This window comes from Triturus cristatus, chromosome 4_1 (assembly GCF_964204655.1).
Source record: "Triturus cristatus chromosome 4_1, aTriCri1.1, whole genome shotgun sequence".
Lineage (NCBI taxonomy): Eukaryota > Metazoa > Chordata > Amphibia > Caudata > Salamandridae > Triturus > Triturus cristatus.
In genome coordinates, this window is record NC_140585.1 from 672,067,341 (window position 1) to 672,091,738 (window position 24,398).

At 46.9% G+C, this 24,398-nt stretch overlaps 1 protein-coding gene across 11 annotated transcripts in view; it reads left to right on the forward strand.

The window, feature by feature from the left end:
• Window positions 1–24,398, forward strand: part of ANKRD26 (ankyrin repeat domain 26) — a 1,120,330-nt gene that overhangs the window by 494,611 nt on the left and 601,321 nt on the right. For 9 of the 11 annotated variants that reach the window (XM_085653113.1, XM_085653117.1, XM_085653121.1 and 6 more), the window contains one exon: window positions 23,709–23,882. The exons of the other annotated variants lie outside the window; for them this stretch is intronic. In XM_085653113.1, coding sequence (XP_085509239.1) covers window positions 23,709–23,882 — 174 coding nt within the window. The remainder of the gene's footprint in view (window positions 1–23,708; window positions 23,883–24,398) is intronic. 11 annotated transcript variants of the gene reach the window in all.

Genomic DNA, 24,398 nt, shown 5'->3' on the forward strand with positions numbered 1-24,398 from the left:
AAAATGAAGTGGTGTCTGACCTGAATCTTGTCCCACAACGAATCTAGGGACCCACCCACAGGTAAGCCCTTAAGTACCCAAGGGAAAGGTTTGGGACGATTCAGGAGACCTTCCCAGGGGAGGGTCTGGACAGGGGAAGAGGTTACTCCCATGTCCTTTATCCAGTTTCGCTCCAGAGAGGAAGTCAACAGCTCCCAGAACTAGTTGAGGCCTGCTATAGGGGTGACTTACAGGTTTTAAGTGCACTGATCCTAGATATAATAAACCTATATATTTAGTAAGTGGTGCTAGCACTAGCTTACACAGGCTGCTATGGCAGGCCTGTAGTTCCATTTTGAATGGTCTCCCATGGTTGGCATAATGCATGCTTCAGCCCATGGAGGACATTTGCGTTACCTATGCCCTGGGTACCTTAGCACCATATACTAGGGATTGATAAGCGTACCCCAGTATCCAATCTGGGATTTACTTAATTACTGAACCTAACAATTTAAGGGAGAAAGCAGATAGACTGGGCTCCTGAATAGCAGGATCCCAGTCAGACTAGTCAATAACAGCGTAGCACCAGGCAATAAGTGGGGGCAACCATAAAAGCAGATCCTACTTTCCGACAGTCTCTTTTCTTTTCCACTGCAGTTTGTAGGGATGGACTTGCTAAATTTATCGATGGAGATGCTCTGAGAGAGACGGAATGGTTTCTTACCTGTAATGCCAGTTCTCTTTCAGGGGAATCTCCATTAAAATCATAAGGAGCTGGTCTTCTTCTCTGGTGGAAGAAAAATAAACTATTAATAGACAATGAGTAATAATTCCGCCGGTTCAAAATAAAAAAAGAACTAATGTAACTGCCACCTACTGGGCATGATGGGATACTGGTGAGCTGTGATCAGTTAAAGCCACAGACTCTTCATATCTGCAGAGTTGCAGCCTACATTGTCCTCTTCCTTCTACATCCTTTTTCTTTAAACAAGGTTTGTGACTAAGGTTTGTAAGGACAAATAACTAAATTCAGCTAATTGTTCCTTGTTTTTTAATTATATATTAGCACTTTTTTGAATGCAAATTTTTTCTCTTAATTTATTTATTTTGAACTAACAACACATGATGACATACACAGCTGAGCTCCTACAACCCTGAGGCCGGCTGCCAAGTTGCAAATAGTAACACATCATCTCAGTTTATCCCACATCCCGGAGGCTGGGCATCACTGTATTCAGACGTTGCGGCACCAAATATCTCCATCGTTTTTACTCCTGTATGCCATTTCCTTTAGACGTACCCCCTTGCGAGGGAACAGTTTTTTACCCTAACAAAAAACACAATCCCCAATTAGAACTGAACCGCCACCCTGCCCCCCCACTCACAACAGTTGAGGTGTCCTGTCAGCATCCCACCTAGAGCTTCTTGTTGTGCTCAGCGTTAATCCGCACCATGCGGTCGTGAGGTGCCGCCTGCGTCCATCATTCGTTTCAGACCAAAGCGCGTCAGTGAGTGAGTTATGTGTCCTCCCCACCATCGCTCGCGCCAGTAGCAATACGCCCCAGGGCCTCCATGGTATCCGTCCTCGCCGCAGTCTCGGCAGCCCCACCACCTCTCCCGAGATAATCTACATAGAGCCCCCAAACATTTTTTGGTCTGCTGCGCGGCGGGAGAAGCTCGCTGAACCTCTCCGTCTGCGTTACCGTGGGCAAAGGGCCCCGCATCCAGCAAATCGCCACTCTACCCTTCGCTATGAGCATACCCATATCAACCAGCCGACGCGCCGCCCTGGGTATCACTCTAGAGTGTCCCAGCAGGGCCACCGCAGGGTCCGGCGTCAGGTCTAATTCTGCCACTCTAGCTATCTACTTATAGATCGCTTCCCAGAAGTTGCGTATACCAGGGCAGGGCCACGCTAGATGCATAAAGTCAGCCACAGGGTGGTTGCATCTTTCACATGTAGACCCCTCCCGCAGGCCATACCGATGCAGCCTCTCCGGAGTGTAATACTCTATTTATAAACTTGAAATGGATCAACCTGTGTCTGCCATGCAGAGATATGCGACGAATCCCCGAGCAGCAGTACACCCACATGGCGTCGTCTATTGCAGTTTCAAGGTCTCTACGCCAGGCTAGTCTAGCCTTAGTGTATTCCTGCGATCTCTGCGACATCGCCATACGATATAGCTTAGACATTAGCTTATGGGGACTTTTGTTCTTAATGATAAAGGACAACTCCGGGACCTCCGAGGGTTCAGCCATGTCGTCCCCTAGGAGTTGCTGCCACGCGTGTCTCACCGCATGGAATTGGAAACGCTGCAATTGCGTGACGTTGTCTGCTGTGGCAGCTACCCCGTCCCACGTCTTAGCGGCACTGTCTGCAAACAGGTCCCCTAACGAGTGTATACCCAGCCCCCGAAGGGTCCGCACCACCCCCTCATCCCTGCAGGGGGACAGCCAGACCGCCCAGTCAAGCGGCATTGCTGGGGAGTATAATAATGCCCCCGCCGCTCGCTGCAATATGTTGTTCCATGCGTGCCGGGTTGAGTTCAATGAATCTAAGAACCCTGTCCGACGGTCCGGTGCCTCAAAAATAACAGCGGGAAGCGGGAGCGGAGCCGCAAACAGTTTCTCTAATTTTAGGAATGGAACAGCATCATCACCGTGTATCCAGCTGTGGGCCTGAGCACCCTGCGCAACCCTGTAATACAGTTCTAGATCAGGAGCCCCAAGGCCGCCCAGGTGGTAGGGCAACGTCAGGACGCGCCAACTAACACGAGCCTGCCTGCCAGCCCACGCCAGGCGCAACAGGGACCTAGTCAACCTGGCAAAGAAGGCGCGCGACAGCACTATGGGGATGTTGGCAAACAGAAATAGGAATCGAGGGAGCACTACCATCTTCATGATGGATATGCGACCCATCAGCGAGAGGGGTAATTGGATCCAGGTCTCAACGTCATCTTCGAGTTTGCTAATGGCTCTGCCGTAGTTCTCAGAGAGCACCACCTCCGAGTCCATATGTAGTTGGATTCCCAGGTATAGGACCGAGTCGTCCGACCACTGGAGCGGGTACTCCATCTCGAAAGGGGTAGTAACCGGGGTCAACGAGAAAGCCATGGATTTAGTCCAGAGAGCGCCCCAAAATGTACCACCTCTTGTAGTACTGGGGCTAAATTATTCTCCGGGTCCCTGACGTATAGCAGGGTATCGTCAGCGTAGGTAGAGACCACTATCTTATATGTGGGGAAGTTAATTCCTCTGAGGCCGTGATACTCCCGGAGGGCGCACGCCAGAGGCTCCGCCACAAGGGCATATAGTATAGGCGATAGGGGGCAACCCTGTCGTGTCTCCCTCGAGATGGGCACAGCCTCCGTAACCAGATCACCCAGACGTATCCTCGCAGTGTGTCCCCTATATAGCACCCCGATCAATTGTAAAAAGACCGGTCCCAGCCCCATTCTTGTCAGAACCTGTCGCATGAATGGCCATTCTACCGAATCAAAAGCCTTCTCCATATCCAAGAAGACCGCCAGAGCACGCGTGTCCCGACATACGTGCTGCATAGTGCCGAAGATCGTCCTCAGATTATACGTGAGGTTCCTGCCAGGCACAAACCCCGCCTGTTCCGGGGCGACCAGCTCTGATGTGAGCAGAGCCAAGCGTGTGGCCAAGACTTTCGCATATAGTTTGGTATCAACATTTAGCAGCGACAACGGCCTATAAGAACTGCATTCCTCCGGCGGTTTACCCGGTTTGGGGATTGCCACTAAAATAGCCTCTCTCATAGATTGTGGCATGTGTCCCTTAACGCACATGTCATCAAACAGTGTCGATATGTGTGGGAGTAGCTGATCCATGAATGTTCTGTAAAAAGCCACGGTGAGACCATCCGCCCCTGGGGCGCTATGCGACTTCATGCCCGCCAGTGCCTCTAAAATCTCATCTTTCTCTATGGGGAGGGCAAGAAATTCCCTATGCTAGTTAGTGAGGAAAGGCAGTTTAATATAATCCAAATAGTCCCCAATGCTCTCTTCCATATCGGTTTGTTGGGAAGCATAGAGAGTAGTATAGTACGACTGAAAGCGCGCCGCAATGTCAGCTTCTTCCGTCAATAGAACGCCTTTCTCCGATCTTATCTTGGTGATAGCAGTTCTACTCCTACGGGCTTTTAGGATGTTAGCTAGTACCGATCCGGGCCTATCGGCCTCCCCATATACTCTGGCCGTGGCGTATTTCCCAAAGTGCAGCACCTCCGCGTCTGCAGCCCCATGATATTCTGCCAGGAGAACCTTCATTTCCTCCGTAATGCCTTCCGACGCCTCTAAGCGCTGCCTAGACTCCAGTTCCCCTAGTTTGCGCTCCAATGTCAAAAGTCTCTGCCGGATATCACGCAACACTTCAGAGTGTTTGCCCATGGCCACCCCTCTAATGTAAACCTTAAAAGTTTCCCAGATCGTCTGAAAGCTATCAACGGAGCCCACATTGGTGTTGAAGAACAACTTGATAGCCTCCGCTATTTCTTCCTTAAAAATGGGGTCCAGCAGCGAGTATGGAGGGAACCACAAAACGGCGGAACAGACTTTCTGGGCACCGCCAAGAGCAGCAGTACTGGGGAGTGATCAGACAGCGTGCGCGGCAACACCTGACATGCCCGCACCCGCGGCAGGAGAGACGTTGACACCAACCAGTAATGTATGCGCATATGTAAGTTGTGATAAGCAGAGTAGTGTGTGAAGCCCCCCCGCTCAGGATTACGAGTTCTCCACACATCTGCCAGACCCAAACAGAGCATTGCCCGTTCTATAACTTTTGCCGCAGCCGACTGCGCCCCAGCCGGGCCTCCAGACCTGTCCAACTCAGGGTTCAGGACCACATTAAAGTCTCCCCCCCCACAACACGTTCTGCACCCCGCCGCCCCTCACCGTGCCCGCCAGTGCCGTGTAAAATTCTGGGCAGTCGTAGTTCGGGCCATAAGTATTGACCAACAATAAATCCAGTCCTCTGCCCTGGAAACGCGAGAGTACGAACCTGCCTGCACCGTCCGCAGCCAGTAAGTGCGATCTGTATTCCGTCCTAGGATTTACCCAGGTCAGGACCCCCCTGGAGTGAGTGATGAAACCAGCCGCATGCGCGTTACCCCCCAACCCTCTAGTGCGCAGCATGGGGCTATGGTTAGGGAGGTGCGTTTCCTGTAGGAAAGCTACATCTATAGCGTGTCTTTTAAGGTAATGCAAAACCTTGCGTAGCTTCCGATGGTCATTCAGGCCCCTGACGTTCCAGGTCAGCACTCTAATAGAGCCTAGCGCTCCGGATGTATCTATGGAATTGGGCATTGCCATCCGTTCTGGAACGCAGATCGTCTGCTACTATGTGTCGCATGAAGCAAGCACGCCGAAGCGAGCAATTCAGAGCATACTGACAGTGTAACCTCATAACTTGAAAAACCGAACCCACCACCCTCCCCCCACCCACAGCAGACCCCCCCCAACTTGGCCCTGCCGCATCCCGTATAGGGCCTACCTACACCTCCCGCCACCCTACCCCCAACAGATTGGCCCTCCCCAAAGTGTGGAATTCACTCGCGGGCGGAGGTCGCTCAGTTCCTAGCCTAAAGCTGGTTAGTACCTAGTACCCAATGGCAACCTCCAGGAGCGGCAAGCGAATATCTGCCCCCACGCCATACTTTGGCCGCGTCGAGATGCACCTCCACGCCAACCCCCGAATCCCAGACAACCAGCGGGGTCCCTGCGCCCCTCCCAGCGTGCCTAACAGGATAGTCTACCCGCCGGGTCTTGGTCCCTGTGCTAGTGCTTCCCTCACCAAACACCGTTTGTGAACGCGCCGCGGGCACGCAGCCCCACAGTCTATGTGTAAGCGGCAGTCCATTCCTCCCGTGTGAGTCTTTCCTTATCCATTCCCTCCCCCACTTTACCACCCACCCTAAGCTGCCCTGTAGACAATAAATGCGTCCCTTTCTTGCCTGCCAGCCAGGGTCAGTCCTGTTCGTCCATTCCACCGTCCGTTACTCCCCCCTGCAGCTGCCTCTCCGGACACCGCCTCTGCTCCTTATTCCAGTCTTTCAACGCTTTCTGCAGCGCCTTCGGATCAAGGAAGATGTGTGATTTACCCTGTCTGTTGACTCCCAGCTTGGCCGGATACAACATCGCATAGTCCAGGCCTAACTCCCGCAGTTGTTTTTTAGCCGGAGCGAACTGACGCCTAGCCTCCTAGACTCTGGCAGTGAAGTCAGGGTAGAGCGAGATGGTCGACCCCTCGTACACCAAAGTCTTCTTCTCCCGAGCCACTCGCAGGGCCGCATCTCTGTCCCGATAGTTCAGTAGTTTCGCTATAATCGGCCGAGGTGGCGCTCCCAGGGGGGGCCAGGGACCCAGGGATCTGTGCACTCTCTCCACTACGAACATCCCCGAAAACACATCTTTACCCAGCAGCTCTACCAGTAGCGACTCTACAAAGCACTTCATTCTGCCCGTTGACGTCGTCTCCGGCAGGCCGGTTATGCTCAAATTGCACCGACGGGTACGCGCCTCCAGGTCCTCTGTTTTGTCCTGTAGGGCCTGCATAAGGTGCCCAAGTTTCTTTTGGTCAACGTCCAACGAGGTCTGAGCTTCTTCCACCTCCGATAGGCGCTGGTCTGACTGGTCCAGTCTCTCCGCATGCTTATCAATGCGCTCTCCCATACGATCCATCCTATACGAGAGGGCGTCAATCTTGGCACCTAGGGAGGTGATACCGCTCTGCAACCCCCGCTCCATGGACAGCAGCAGGCCTCGGATGTCCTGTTCTTCCTCCTAGGGTACTGGAACGCCCCCGGCTGTCCCCTCGGCTGCCCCCTCCGATGGGGTCTGAGTTCTGGGGCGCCTCTGTTCAAATGTTAGTTTCGACTGGGACTTGTCGGTTTTACCCATCGTGGGTATCTCCGCCGCGTGGCAACGCACTCCTCGCCCCAAAATGCAGCCAGTAATGCCGACCAGGGTGCCACCTCGTGGAGAGGAGCCCACCAGCGCCCACTCCGGCCGTGCCTGTCACCTGGGGCCCGGCACCAATCGACGCAGTCTCAGCGCCGTTAGGAGTCTCCACAACCGGCGTATAGGCCCAGCGTGCCAGATTAAGCCCGCTGTGCCGCCCTGCGGCTCACAACTCTGCCCATACACCCCTTCTCCAGACGAAGAACCAAAGTGTAAGAGGATTGGGAGTCCTGAAGGGAGAGGTTGCCACACTGAATCCCTCCTGGTCCACGTACCTCGCCCCCTGTTATTGTGTGTCACTTCGTCGGGGCCAGCACTCTGTCCGCTGCGCCGAGGCGCCCTCCGCAGAACGCAATCCAGGTCTCAGCTCTCCGCACGCCTCGCCACACCTGTGGCCAGCAGCACAGCAGCATCCCCGCACGCGGCCACAGGCCGCCTCTCCTGTTCCCAGGACGATCTTGAGTCCACAACTCCGCCTGGTCTGCACAGTCCTCCAGGCAGCCCGCCAGCAATTGTCTCCACGTTGTAGTTCCGTCCGCTTTTACCGTGGCAGAGCAGCGTGACCAGGGACCGGGCGTTTCCTGCCGTGCGATCGCTGCAACCCGACTCTCAGGCGCCTCCGTGCCTCGCCCTCATATTATGGACAGCTTTTATTTCCTCCAGGCCGATAGTTCCAATCGTCTCCGCTCGCCTCACGCTGGCGATTGCGGATACTTCAGTTAGGCCACTCACGGCCTCGGATTATTGCAGGGGGGGAGGAAGCCCAGCCCCAAGTGCTGCTCCTCCGTTACCCTCGATGTGGAGCAGCACGGCAATCCTCGCTACCGATTGTCCCTTCCAGTCGTAGGCAGCTGGCGCGGGGGCAAGAAGGAACGGACCGCCTTAGCGCGGCCCCTCTATCCGCACGCACGGCTACGCAAGGCCGCCCGCGCGCCCACTCGAGGCCGGGGATCAGCGGCCCAGCACTGCCCCCAGAGTCGCCAGCCTCCGCCTCTCTTCCTCGGAACACCCCGGCTCTGGTGTCGCGTTCATGGGCTGCAGACCGGGCACGGCGTACGGGGCACCAATTCGGTGTCGGTTTCTAGGCGCGAGGGGCCGGATAATTACAGGATCGTAGTGCCGCTTGCCGGAGCTCCGGGCTCAAGCAGCCATCTTCGCTGCGAGCTAAGCTCCGCCCCCTTTTTAAATGCGAATTAAATCAAGTGGCCAATATAGCCTCATTATAGAGTGGAAAACATGTAATAACTTGGGTGCTTATCTGGGTCTTCCTCAAGAAAGGTGAACATCTACATTCAAGAAGATATATTGTAAAGAAGTGCTCCGGGATCCCCACACGTGGGCGGGACTATTCAGTGCTTATAATTATCAATGCTTATGATTTCCGTGGAGGTTCTCCTGAGAGAGAGCTAGGATTACATGTAAGAAACCATTCCTAACACTAAATTGTTTGGCTATGATATAAAACTGCCCATGGTGGTCCTGTGGTGCTGTTGTATAATAATGGATGTTTGTTGTTGCACATTTCAATGTGTAACTAATTTTTAAGACCTCAAAATGATGAAGGCTGAGCAAACCCTACATGATTCTGAACTTTGGTTATGTAATTAATCGTAGATCACTGCAGTCGGTGCATTCGTCCATTGAACATTCTGTATGGATGCATGCATCACTGCAAAGACCGGACTTTGTGCGCGGAAAATATATATATATATATATATATATATATATATATATAATCCATCTACAAAATCCGGTCTTTGCAGTGATGCATGCATCCAAACAAAATGTTATATATATATATATATATATATATATTGCGTTTAAGCAAATATTGTATTATGTCAAATCAGGGATTGATCCCAGAATTGTTTACATGTAAATACCTTTATATTATGTCTCTCAAAAAAATATGCAGTTTTTTAGAAAATCTTTTAAATTTTGATGAGTATTTATACTTCTCTTATTAAGTTTGAATATATTCATTATTTATTCAATCAGGAATGTTTCTATAAGCTATTTGTTACTAAAATTATCAATTGTGACTACTCCGTTTGTTTATAATGAGTTTTAGATTAGTTTTTAACTACGAGAGATGGTATTTAGTGTCTTACTTTTCACATCATTTATTATCGTGAGAAAATGAGGTTTTGACTAGTGTATCAAAGTTTAATGAGTATTTTTTCTAGTTCTATTGCATTCCATCTGTCACGTGTCTAAACACCAAAAAGAAAACAAGTACCAGAAACAAACAATACTACTCTTTGATCAAAAAACTACAAAAGGACAAAAATGTCATAGTTAGAGACTCCGATAAAGGAGGAAATGTAGTTTTATGGGCTAAAATAGACTATATGGAAGAAGCTCTGTCACAGTTAAACGACAGATCATGTTATAGGCTCAGCAATTCAATGGCTCTAAGGGAGACATCTAAGGATTTTTACGCAAAACAGGTGGCTTGGAAGGGTATGGGACTATTAACTATGGACGAGTATCAGTTTATTAGAAATGACCATCCAATCGTCCCTAACATCTACTTCATCCCAAAAATCCATAAAAATGCCACCAAGCCCCCAGGCAAGCCAATTATTTCTGCCAAAGGCAGCCTACTTGAAAATGCTTTCAAATATATAGACTTTTTTCTTCAAGAATGGGTTCAAGGATTACTCTCCTACATAAGTAATACCAGTGATTTTATTTCTAAGATAAAGGATTTTAAATGGGACATCAAATTCTGGGCCATATGTAGGTAGAATGGAATTTGCGAATCGGAAATTGCGATTTTTCGCGAATCGCAAATTCCGAATCGCAAATAGCTATGTAGGTAGATTTTAGCGAATAATTAGCGATGCGCAAAAATTCGCAGAATTATTTTGCGATTACCCTAATAGCGATTCCTTAATTGCGAAAACGCTATTAAGGAATCGCAAATCTGGGAATCTGCAATTCAGGTGCAGAATGATGACATCACAACCAGGAAGTGTGACTGCCCATGCTGCACCTGATTGCCAGCAGCTGTGTGTGAGCCAGTAGCTGTTTGAGAGCCTGTGCGGAGAGGAGAACAGTGAAGCTCTGCATTTGAAAACCAGTCAAATGGATTCCCAGGGGACTGAAAAGCAGCAGGAGGAACCATCAAGGAAGAGGAAACAGAAATTCAGTGAGAGGGAGCTGGAGGTCCTCACACAGGAGGTGGTCAGCAACCATGATCTCCTATTTGGGAAAAGTTCCCTGAGAGTACCTGAGGCCAGAAAGCGCAAGATTTGGAGTGACATCCAAGAGAAAGTGAATGCCATTGGTGTCACACACCGCAGTGTGGAGGACCTACGTAAAAGATGGTATGACATGCGGCAGAGGTCAAAGGAGAGGGTGGCAACAAGACTGGCAGAGGCCAAAAAAAACGGTGGGGGCCCTTCCACTGCAACCGAACCGACGCCCCTGGAGGAGCTGGTGGAGGGCACACTGCAGCCTGAGAGCGTGAGTGGAGTGGCTGACCTGGACAGCTCAGAACACCCAGACACCAGACAAGGTAAGGTGCATGGCAAGACCCCCTGCTACATCCCCAAACCACCCACATCCCCCAAAAGGCAACCTGACTGCAACTCCAGTAAATGTCACACAGCACACACAGTAATGCATTATGGGAAACGTAGTCACATGCACTGATAACTGTGCCAGTGAGACACAGACAGGTGGAATAGGAAGGACTCCATCATGCAGAGATAGAAATAGACCGATAGTACCTATGAGATTCTATTGCTTGAAACTAATGCATGACAAATACCACACAGGACACAGTACTAATGTGTGTCATTTAATCCACAGCACCCCCACCAACACAGGATAGTGAGGCTGAATGTGAGCCAACAGCTGAGATGGAGGACCAGGCATGCCAGAAGGATCAGGGCGCAGCCACAACTGCCGACACAGCACCATGCAGGCGTCGCATAATTGTCCCACCACTACCACTGTTGGAGACACAGGCACCAGACACAGCAGAGGAGCAACAGCCAGTGCACAGTCAGCGTGCAGGACTGCAACAAACACAGTCCCCTGAACAATCAAGAGTAGGGAGAGGGATGAGACGCAGGGAACGGCTGTCCACCAGCACTGCTCCTGTTGAAGAGGACACGGTGTTCTCGGGCCTGGAGGGCAGCATGCTGAAGCAGCAGCGCCTGCAAGTGAAGGGAATCAGGTCAATACAACGGCAGCTGACAGCACATAACCACAACATGACCGAGTTGCGCGCAGGAGTGATGGCCATGACTGGTGCATTGGAGGGACTGTGCAGGGAGATAGCGAGGGACAGGGCAGCGCAGCGCCGGGACAGACATCGCCTTCACACACGGCTGGACCTATACACAAGGGCTGTGAACCGCCACACAACCGCCACATCCCTGCTGGCCAGAAGATGTGTTGGCATGCAGCGCGAGATGGCCCACTGCTGCCAGGACGCGGGCAGTGTCTTGGTGCAGGTCACACATGCGGTGGACCAGATGCGTGCAACCGCCACAGGTGGCATAGGTGCACTTGCAGCCACGGACACTGATGGACAATCGAGCAGGAGCAGCATCACTCCCCCAATACCACAGGAAAGACGCAGGAGTGCACGACAGAGCACAGTGCACGACAGAGCACAGTGGAGGATGAGTCAAGGGAGGGCACAGCGCGCACACAGCGAGGCGCACCAGGCCGTGCACGTAGGAGGTGAAGGGACACAAGGGACTAATGGCCATGTGTGATGCAACACAGTCCATGTAGACTCAGTGTCTGTTGTTACTCTTTGCACTGTGACACAAACAAGTGCATGCAGGGACTTTAACGTCACAACGTGAGATCACTCAATGCCTGATGACACAGAAATAAACATCCCTGTCAGTCAACAATCAGTGTCATTGTGTCATCATTACTCACTTAGAAGTAGTTTTGGGTGATCTCATCACGTCTCATATGTCCGGCAGCTGCACCAGCACCTCCTGCGGGAGCGCGATGTGGTGCTGCTCCATCCTCATCTGATGATTCAGAGTCTGTCCGGTCCACTGGGGTTCCTTTCTTGGTAGCGATGTTGTGTAGCATTGCACAGGCAACCACTATTTTGCAACACGTCTCAGGGCTGTACTGTAGCGCTCCACCACTCTTATGGAGGCATCGAAAACGGCTCTTTAGGATTCCAAAGGTCCTCTCAATGGCACAGCGTGTAGCTCTGTGTGCGCTGTTGTACCCCCTCTCACCTGCAGTTGATGGATTCAGGTACGGTGTGAGGATGTAGTCTCGTACAGCATACGCACTGTCACCTGCGGGGCATAAGCAGATTAATGTTCAATAGTGTCCTGCCACTGCATCACTCTACTGCCTCTGTGTGTGTTTAACAGGCATTTACCTAGCAGATAGCCCTCTCCAAAATCACCATTTGTGAGTCTGCGATGTAATGCACAGTGGCGAAACATGAATGAGTCGTGTGTGCTTCCAGGGTATTTGGCCACAATATCAGTGATTATGTGTTGGGCATTGCACACTACCTGGATGTTCAGGGAATGATATGACTTTCTGTTGCGAAATACATACTCATTATGTGAGGGGGGTGAAATAGCGATATGTGTCCCATCTATGCAGCCAATGACATGGGGGAATTGTGCAATTTGGTAGAAATCTTGCTTGGTCTGATCCAGTGCCTGTGCTGTGCTAGGAAATTGTATGTGGTGATGCAGCCACTGTACCATTGCATCCAGGAAAGCGTGGAAGAAGCGCGAAAGTGCACTTTGGGAGACACCTCCTGCTGTGGCAATGACCCCCTGGAAACTACCTGATGCCAGGAGGTGCAGTGAGCACAGCACCTGTACATGGGTGGGAATGGAGTGTGCCCTGCGTGTGGGGTGGTCAAGTATGGGTGTCAGTTCAGCAATTAAATCCAGGATGCTGTCTGGGTGCAGCCTGTAGTTGACATGGATCTCCTCATCGGTCACTTGGAAGAGGGTGATGCGTGCTCTGTAGATCCTTTCCTGGCGTCTACGTCTCTGTGTGGCATCCCTGATTCGCAGCCTCCTGGCTATCACGTACAGGCCAGCCATGGTGGAAAGGCCCTGTGGCATTGTGGGCCTGTTTAAATAGGTTGCAGTAGGTTACCACCTGCTCAGTGTTGATGGTAATTGGGAAGTGCAAAATTGCGAATTTTGCATAATCGCTATTTGCGAGTTTTCTGAACATGTCATTTTGCGCAATCGCTATTTGCGAGTTCGGTAACAGCGATTTTCGCTATTACTGGTGCGCAGACTGCGATTACGCTGATTTATTCACAGACTCCACTTTCCGCAAAATAGCTAATCGCTAAATTAGCGATTCGCACTACTCTTCTGCGAATACCTTTCCTACATGGCTCAAATATGTTTTGCGATCGCAAACACCCAGATTCCTGCGAATCGCACTGTTTGCGATCGCAAAACTGTTTCCTACATATGGCCCTCTGTCTTTTAACTTTGGATGTGTCTTCCCAATACACTTGTATTAATCATAAGGACGGACTACGTGCTATTAAATTTTATCTGAACAAGGCTACCTTACCCCAGCACAATATTATGTTATTAAGCATGATCATCTTCTGCTTAAACAATAATATATGTTTGTTTGAAAAAATGTTCTATCAGAAAATGCGAGGTGTCGCAATGGGAGCCAGCTTCTCCCCCAGCTGTGCCTGTTTATTTTTGGGCTGGTGGGAGGAGCTGGTTCTCAGGGACAGGCACAAAAATTATTTGAATGATCAGGTCAAACTGTATCATAGATATATTGATGATTTATTTATTGTTTTGGGGGGATCCAAAGAGTAAGCCTTGAACTTTGTTTCAGAGATTAATGAGAATGGTGTCAACCTTAGTTTCACATCTACTATTAGCAATATCAGCATCAACTTTTTAGATGTGGAGATATATGCTAAGGGAAACATCCTTGAAACTAGGCTATACAGAAAGGAGACTGCCGGCAATGCCGTACTACATTTCTCTAGTTTCCACCCTCGACACCTAGTACGCAGCATTCCGTATGGGGAAATGCTACGTCTCAAAATAATTTGTAGTAACCCAGAGGATCTAGCCACAGCCCAAAACAAAAGTAAGATGAGATTTTTATCTAGGGGGTACCCTGCTAATATCATACAAGAGGCCATCAACAAAACACAAAATTTGGTAAGAAATGAACTACTAATCCACAACAAAGACAGACTAGCGGCTCACACCAAAAATGAAAACCCCGATGAGTTGAGACTTATCTCCTATAATGCTCAAGAAAAATCCATAAAGAAGATCATACATAGAAACTGGGCCATTCTTAAAAATGACCCTGTAATAGGTCATGAGCTCCCAATGAAACCTAGTATTACGTACAAAAGAGCGCCTTCTATGTAGAACAGTCTAGTTTCCAGCAGTCCAGAATCATCCAATACCATCAATTGGTTAACTGTTCCTAATGGATTTACTAAATGTAAGACATGTCAATATGGCACGAACAGAAACCGCTATTACACTGCATTTTGCGATAAGGAGGTCAAAATCAACAAACCCCTTCATTGCAAAACTGAATACGCAATATACGTGCTAGAATGTACATGCCAACTCAGGTATATAGGCAGCACGAAGCTACCGGTAAGCAAAATAGTTTTGCAACATATTAGGGCTATCAACAATTGTGACCCTACTTACCCAGTCGCCAGACATTTTCGAGAAGTCCACAAGATTGATTTAAAAGACTTCTCGTACTTTGTAATAGATGCTATACCTAAAACCAAAAGAGGAGGCGATAGGGATCACCAGCTTAGAAAACTTGACACGTTACATTCTTAATTTAGATAGCAAATCACCAGGAGGGTTAAATAACACAGAAGATCTATACACCTGTTTGTAAATATGTCCTGCCCATCCCCAGACTTCGTGTATCCTTTTTCACCAAATAATACAATTGTATTATTTTTTTCGTTTTTTTAGATCAACATAATTCTATTTACCATTCTCAAGTCTTCCCATTTCTATTCTATTATAAATGGGGAAAAAATTTCTTGATCTAACTGAAACACAATGCAGAAATAGAATAGCAATGTATGGGAAATACACTTATGACACATGTGAAGGCTGCCAAACCACTCTAACCAGTTAATATCCTGTTTTTTTAATAAGCTACACTGAGTTGCACTTTATTGATTAGCACTTATGTTTTTATATTCATCTGTGATGAGTAGAAAGATGGGGGTATTATGATACATTTGAGGTAGCACATAGCACTTTTTGTTTCTTCAATAGAACAGATAATTCATTAAACAAATTCAATCTAGGATACACATATTGCATTTAAGCAAATATTGTATTATGTCAAATCGGGGATTGATCCCAGAATTGTTTACATGTAAATACCTTTATATTATATCTCCCCAAAAAATGACGTTTTTTAGAAAATCTTTTAAATTCTGATAAGGATTTATACTTTTCTTATTAAGTTTGAATATATTAATTATTTATTCAATCAGGAATGTTTCTATAGGCTATTTTTTACTAAAATTATCAGTTGTGACTACTCCGTTTGATTATAATGAGTTTTAGATTAGTTTTTAACTAAGAGAGATGGTATTTATTGTCTTACTTTTCACTTCATTTATTATCGTGACAAAATGAGGTTTTGACTAGTGTATCGAAGTTTAATGAGTATTTTTTCTAGTTCTATTGCATTCCATCTGTCACGTGTCAAAATGTAACACTTTAAATGGTCCACTGATACTTACAGCGTTGTCATGTGATCAAGGTCCGTTCGGGACTGAAAAGCGTAATGGCCGACATTAAAATGTAAATCCAAGCATGCAACTATGGGTCCGTGTCTGCTTTGCTGAAGAAAAATTCTGTGGGAGGCAAGAAGCAGCTGTTTCTGATATAGTTGGCACTTTTACAGGACTGGTGCCAGCTGATGTTCACATTAAACTCTGCAAAGTGGGGCAGGCATACCGACGGGTCAGTGCACGAACCCACTGGGGTATTTATTGTTGATACTGTTACATGATTGATATGAGCGTACCCACAAGGGATTACCTTAACGCACTACAGTTACCAGAAGACTTCGAGGAAGGCCACGCCCACTGTGGCAGGTGACTTGGAATATAAAGTGTGCACGAGAAATACTGCTCTTATCCGCCATGACTTGCCACTGACGAAGGGAAGAATGGGACTCCTGAAACGCGTTTGCAATTTTTGATTTTACTGATGCCTGTACACTGTTGGCTGCCTGCCTGCAAGTTTTCAATAAAACGCTGTGAACTACGTATCTTCTGGTGGTTAAACTCCTTGGGGCTAACCTGTTGTTGTGGATCTAAATCGGCTGTTGCCCAGCCGCGGAGTGAAACCCACTGCTTGAGAGCAGGTTCGTGTCGGTGCCAGGCTGGTTCTGCAATTTACGGAAAGAAGGGAGTTGGCGCTTTTACAGGACTGGTGCCAGCTGATGTTCACATTGAACTCTGCAAAGCGGGTCAGGCATACCGATTGGTCAGTACACGAACCCACTGGGGTATTTATTGTTGATACTGTTACATGATTGATAAGAGCACACCCACATGGGATTACCTTAACGCACTACAGTTACCAGAAGGCTTCGAGGAAGGCCACGCCCACTGTGGCAGGTGACTTGGAATACAAAGTGTGCACGAGAAATACTGCTCTTATCCGCCATGACTTGCCACTGACGAAGGGAAGAATGGGACTCCTGAAACTCGTTTGGCATTTTTGATTTTACTGATGCCTGTACACTGTTGGCTGCCTGCCTGCAAGTTTTCAATAAAACGCTGTGGGGCTAACCTGTTGTTGTGGATATATATATATATATATATATATATATATATATATATATATATATATATATATATATATATATATATATATATATATATTTAGCTACTGAAGATCAAATCACATAGTTTGACAGAGATTAGGTAGTGCTGTGTCAGTATCTGTGTTTTCCCCCAAGGTCGGGCCATCCTTTCATGCCAATCAGACAGTTGAATTTCTGTTGATATACAACTACCCTCAGGGAGAGCCTTAAGTACCTTAGACATAAGAGGAGCTATATACCCTCTTATGAGTCTGCAGAGGCAATATCCTCGAGGGGGAAGATCCAGTGTACCTGGCCTATTTTTAACAGGTGTTAATATGTAGCTGTTGGGGCTCCAGCACAAGCAGAGGTCTCATATTCAATCAGTTCCCCACCAATCCTTCATACAGCATAGGTGAGCATGCAGAACTCTCTTCTCAGTGGCACAAAAGCCTGCCCTTCCCCTGACACCCACTCGTGAAACCTGCTGCAGTCCCCTACTCCCATTTACCATTTGCTTAGAGCAGGTGGGGGATGTGAACGTTGAAGTCCCAGAACCTGTATTTTTTGACTCATTAATTCCTTTTCCAAATTGGTTATTTCCAGTTCCTGGGGCTTTAACTTAAGGAGTGGTAATAATAACTGAGAACAAGATCACCGGCCCCAGTATCCGCAGCCTAAAATAACTTAAATCTCATAAAACATCCTTAAGTTGCTTCAAGCGGTTTCCCATCCCACATTCCTGACTTTTCCTGCACAGGACTGGGATGGGACTACGTCCCCAGTCGAGGCCAGAGCGAGGAAATCGTGCTCTAAAGCGCTGCTCAGATCCCACTGCGTGGGACACGCTCGAGGGTGCATCCAGGCAAAGACCAGGCAGTCAGAGACCGGGACGGGCCTACTCTCTTGGCCCTGTTTATTTGCCCCCGATTGCTGTTGAGATGTTCTTCTGGAGCCACTGGTGACACCTGTAAGTCCAAATCTGCACCATCGTTTTAGTACCTAAAGATAATTGCAGTTCAAATTTCTATGGGGAAAAAGGAAGGCAAACCTTTTGAACATTTCAGATACATAACACCTACCCCCACAAACCACTATTGATCGCTTCCTGTTAAGGGCAGTGAATCTTGTGTCAAATGAAAATAAAACTAGCAGAGCGACGGCTCTCATTAACTGCAGAAGACCTTGCTATATCACAATTAAGCTAACTACCATGCCTGTGTCGAATGTAGCACCAAGCTCTAAAATAGTTGTTGTTTCTACTAATAGTACGGATGTTTCAAATGGGAATGAAAGGCGATCCTTGGGTGTCTTGAGTGCACTGGTTTTGGATCAACTGGTGACTCACGATATAACCAATGGCCCTGCTATGGCCCCAAGCCATCCACCTAGCATGATGGGTGTAACTTTACACAAGGACACTATTTACTGTAGTGCATAAATTATATGTCTTTTGTCTCCTGTCACATTTCCTTACAGGCGGAATTTTTACATCCATTCCGGAAAGGGATATAAGTATACTCTCCATTCTTTCACGTATGGACAGCTTTCTGGTCCTTCAAAAATATACATACACATTTTTTTCAACCAATTCCTGGGAGGGAATGTTTGTTTTGCCCTGATGAAAGCCCAGAACCGAGCAGGCCATTTTTACAGGCTGAAACATGCTTTTTACATTTAATATCCATTACGTCCCCGTGAATAGAAGGTATACCTGAGGAACAGTTGGATTTTTATCTTTACAACCCCTTGGCCTACATCTCCTAAGAGCTCCCTGAAATACGGTCGAGCCCATCCTGACCTTTAGGAGTCAGGGTGAACCCGATAATGAAGCATGACACCAATAGGGTGTGTGAGGGTTAAATAACAAAAAGGAATTGCCTCCTTTCCGCACTCAGCGGTGTATGCCACGTAAGGTTCAGTTTATTTTTATTTCTTGAGCTTAATTGATTCTGGATACCTTATGGTAAATAATGTCTAGTCGGGAAGGTGTATCCACGTTCTAACCTCTTCTACCTCTTGTTGCCGGTGGAGGGATCTCCACTGTCATGTGTGGTTCACAGGCCTTATAGATATACCCTCTGTATTTGAAGCTATTTTGAATGCTGCAAATGGAAAATTTGCCCTCATGTTATAGGCCAATATCATTGATAGATTCAACAGCAAACATTTTAGGCCACATGGTTTTAATGCAATTGGAAACCTGGGCAGAGAGCAATTCCTTTTTTTCCTCTGTTCAATTTGGCTTTTGGCCAGGACTGGGGACTGTAGAACAAACCCTCAATCTCCCACTTATTGTGAATAAATACGGCATGGCCAGGAGGGGGACTATGCATATTTTTCTTTTGTGGACCTCTCTTGTGCCTTTGACCTTGTAGACAGGGATTTGTTGTGGGACATGATGGAACAGGCAGGAATTGACCCCCCCCATACTTGATCTTATCAAGCGTTTGCACTGGGACACCACAATTAGAGTACGATTTACACCGACTAAGAACGGTTAGGAAAGACTGTATTTTAGCCCCCTTATTTTTGCTCTTTTATATAAATTCTTTGGATTCAGCATTGAAATCATGCAGTAAAGACGTTCCCAGAATCGGTTCCCAGGTAGTCACCTTATTGCTGTACATAGACGATGCAGCTCTCTTAGCTCGGACATCAAATGGCCTCCAGAATCTTTTAAATGGTTTTAACAAATGTATGCTCATTCTTAGACTCAGGGCGAATCCGCAAAAATCTTTTACAATGTAATGTGGCCCCCAAAATATTAAGGGCCTCATTACGACTATGGCGGTCCTATGGACCACTGTAGCCGCATGGCGGTACGGGCATCACTGCACCGGCGGTCCGACCACCCTATACGAGTTTAGCGATCGGATTGCCAAAGGATCGCTGCAACTGCTGAGGCTCCGTGATCCCTCTGCATTGTGAAGCCGCAATATGCGTGTGTGCCACTGCAGCGCCACCGTTCATATGACAAGTTTCCGTGAAAAGTATGGCAGTGAGGAAACTAAGGGGGCCCTATTGCTTCTGGGCAAGGGAATGCATGCAGGGGGTCACGTGTTGTGCCCACATGTATGCATGCACCCCCAGTTCCTGCACGGCATGGACAGCACAGTCCATGCCGTGCAGGAACGTGCTTTGGTGCTCCCATTGCGTTGCCTTTCTAAGGCTGAGATATGAGCCTTCGAAAGGCACTGCCATGGGACCACCAAAGCACAGCCCACCAGACCAGGATTAAACTCCTAATCTGGTGGGCGGTATGCAGATTGCTTTGGCGGTCTCGGAACAGGGCACTGACCTGACAGGCCGTTGCAAGACCGCCAAACTCTTAATCAGGCCCCAAGTCTAAAACATGTTTTATAGCAGGGAGACCCATTAAGAAAGTGCTTACTTTTAACTATTTAGGCATACTATTGGATACCAGTAGGAGCTAGGGCAAGTTATTAACTAAACGTTCTCAAAAAATAGGGGCAGCTGGTGACGCAATATTCAGATTTGCCAAAAGACGGGGCCAAAGGCTGATTTGGGAGATGCTTCAGCTATATAAGAGTAAATGTCTGTCAGTGGGCACCTATGGGGCTTGTGTCTGGGGCTATGTTTCCCCCGGTAAGTTTGGTTTCCGAAAACAGTTTCTTGTGCAGGCTACTAGCTGTTCCAAAATCTCCTGCGAGTATCATTGCACAAATGGAATTGGGTTTAGGCTTTATTAAAGACCAAGTTAATATGGCCTGCTTCTTTTATGTCTAAAGATATGGAATTCCCCTAAGGCCCAATTTTCACAGAAGGTGATGGCTGATTGCGTAAATCTAGAGAATAGGACTGCTATCCAATTGCTGATTGATGTTAAAGCAAACACAAGGAGATGGACGGAGTGCTGAAGCTTTTCAGACACTCACCCCCAGTCACAGATCTAGGTTGAATTCATCAACGTTCTTTAGCTCACTTCGCCACCCCAGTTCAGACCTGGCTATATGCAAATCAGTCTTGTCCCTGTGCCTCATGGGAACAGTCTAGCCGCTTACAAGCATCCTGAGACCGGTTTCTGTGTAACACTCCTCATTAGGATCGGCAGTCCATTTTTCTCGCACCCGGAATTCCTTTGATTAGGAACTCGTCTCTGATTCCGAGAGCGTCCATTCTGCTTTTAGAATTATCCCAGCAAACGCATCGATTAACCCAAATCTGAGCTATCCTGCTTTTACCTTGTATGTGATCTCACAGGTCCCAGCACAAACCTATATTAAGACTTTGGTTCTGTTCGCCCTGAGGAAGGTGGCACCAACATTTCGGTGCTTTCACCGAAACGCACGTCGGCGTCTACATGTGGCCCACCCAAGTTCTAATTCCTCAAATTTGAACATATGTCACTTAACACGACCTTGAATGTTCATATGATTTTGTGTACATATTGAGCCTTGTTCATTAATTGAGTATTCTTTTTATATGTGAATGTGTGATTTGAGTGCTGATGGTGTGGATTGATTTCGGTATGAATGTGCAAGTCAGCGAGTGTTTGAGTACGCCTGGGACCTCGTTTAGTATCTTCACTGTTATTTTGAAAGTCTTTTTGTATTAATTACAAATCAGCCAATGCACTGAATTCATCTGTCTAAAATCGATCTAATTCAAAAAATTAAACACTTATAAACTTGTTTCTTGATTATGCTCTGATTTAATTATCTGCTTTTTCCTTTTGTCTTAGTCCTAGTGTTGATTTACCTAAAAGACGATACATTGTACGTTCTGAAAATTATAGGTAGAGACCCCTTCTTTGTATCTATTTTAACACTCCTCATCAGTCAGGCTAGCTTGAATCCAGTGGCAAAGTGAGCAAGGCACCCACGTCTGGGCATATCCTGCCAACTTAGGGCGAACAAAATAAACACAAGGAAATGATGGAGCGAGCGCTGAAACTTTTCAGTCACAGATCTGGGTTGAATCCATCATCGTTCTTTAACTCACTTCGACACCCCAGTTCAGACCAAGCTATATGCAAATCAGTCTTGACCCTGTGCCTTATGGGAACACTCCCGCCCGAACTGCTAAGCCAGGCCTTCCCTGGACCGGAAACAAGCATCCTGGGACCGGTTTAGAGTAACATCCCTCATCATCTCCTTGTGGTTGCTTTGATTTATTGTAAAACACTTTTTGCAGCTTGGGTCTTTTTGACTATTTTGACCGTCCTGAAAACACTGGCCATAGATCTAAAGAGATAGATCTAGGTGCATTTAGAGTAAATAAGTAATATCTGTATCAATAGTCCTGGAGCCCTGTTTTAGCTGGATAACTAAACCCGAACATAGATGTTATCTGACTAGGTTGAGACTGAATACAGTTCACTTTCTTCAGACCTTTCTTATGGAATGCACTTAGTATGCCTCTCATCCATGCTGCTCATGTGATTGGGCCAATGCCCCGTCTACTGAGCACTTTATGCTTTTTTGCACCTTGTATGAATCCCTTAGACTACGTTTCTTGCGACCAATTCTATTTTAAAAAAAGTACTTTGCATTAAATAGGGAGGGGCTAATTAATCTGCAAAATGTATCATCTGTTAAAATGTGTACAGCTGTCCTTAATTACATCGTTACTGCAGTCAAATTAAGAAGAAACTATGCACTTCAACCTCGGGGAGACAATAAATATCCACTAGAGCATCGTTGTTAATTTCAATTCATTTTCGATTTTATGTAGTTTTAAACAGATGGGAATGGCTCAGGTTGGTAAATGACATGTTTTTAAGGAATCCTCTGTGTTTTTTGGTTCGTTGCAGTAATTATATAAATGTAGAATGGTTTTATCTTGTGCTTTTATGGTCATATGTAATGGCCAAAGAAAGATATTTGATTGTTCCTTACATTAAGTTTGGGACCACCAGTAGCGGAATGCTTGGCTCTAAGTTTGGTATAGTTGATTGGCTCATACAGTGTGCGCAAGGGTTTTATGATCAGGCAGCAAAGGAATGAACAAACTCCACGCCAGTTCAGAGCGCCACTGTCACTTTACGGTGAAATGTCCCATTGCATGACATTTGCAAGTCAGATACTTAGAGATCTGTTTACTAAATCATAGACGTCTGCAGGCACATTGGGGATGACGCACTATAACACAAATGGCCTTTAAGAGGTTTATTGGCTGCTATACATTAGATGGTTGCCCCATATATTTATTGGTTGTGGTGTTTGGGTTCCCTCTCATTGTCAACAATCTTCCCATTTGTACAGGGCAGCGATAAACGCAACAGTGGATGCCAGACAGGATCTCATTACAACAACTAGTTGTCACAAGATTCAGATCTGTTGTATCGCTAGTCAAGAGTGCTTAACTGTTCTATCTTTGGAGTGTGTTGAATCTGACATTGAGAGCAGAGCTTAGCAACCTTCTTTTCAGCAAACTCTTAAACTGAATTATGGAGCCTGGCCCTTGATTAATCTACACGTGTTGGTCGTGAGTGACGAATCGGGATCTGAGGCTTGCTGTATTAGGTTGGATCTGACTTTCCCACGTCTCTAATTGAACTGTGCATCATTCTGAAGTCACTGATTCGACGTCTTGCACTACATACAATTGTAAAATAAAGAAATAAATATTAGCAGTTAGTTAGTTGTTTTGGTGCCTGATGTACTTATTTGACCCCCTCAAATTTACATTCATTATGTTTTATTCAGACCTGTAATATTCAAAATGTTTTCTAAGTTTGTTTTCACAAAATCATATTTGTTCTCTCTACCTTTTCGCAACATTTAGTTGTGTTCCTTGATACATAGATCCTTTTTGAAATGCTAAATCCATCCTTTCATGTTACATTGTCTGATGCATAATACATATCACGGTCATATTTGCCACAGAACAGAACTGGGCCATGCGGTAACAAGCATTATGATTATATCAGTAATCATTTGTTACAAATTACAGCACGTCTTCAGGTGGAGAGAATACAAAACCGGAGAAGAAAAATCACACCAAAAAGAGTTTTACGCAGAACTCTGCCAAGGCACTAAATCAGCAACAGATTCCATCTCTTAATGGGAATGCACTACAGGTGTTTGATGATAGCTCTTTAAGTGAAACATCTCAGAAAGAACAAAGGTAGAGTTGCATTTTACTTAGTTGATTTTTTTATTGCTAGTATGATATATTTTCTTATGAAGAATGATTATATTGAACGTTCTTCTTCCCCACCTTACCCCCCTCTCTTCCAAAACTACCGCCTTTCCCCCTCCCACTCCTCTCCATGAGCCGCACTGCCTCCCCTCCCTCATCGATTGCCCCCCTACTCACCTCCTAGATGTATATTTAGCCCGCAAACACCATAATACACCGTCTAAACTGTGTACATTGAGCATTGGCAGGTATGGGGAAATAGGTGGTCACCGCACACAGTCGAGATTGATGGCTGGGCTGGCACAGTGCGAAGGGGAGATCACGGATGTGATATATTTAGTGCTGATTAGACCTACTGTAAATGTTCCATGAGGTAGGGTATAATGTTATATGTTCTGTGTTAGTAAAGCCATCTATAGTTCAAATTTGAACGTTAAGATGACACGCCAACTGTTAATACATGAGGTTTGTAACAGGTGATAGTGACTGAACACTCTGCCG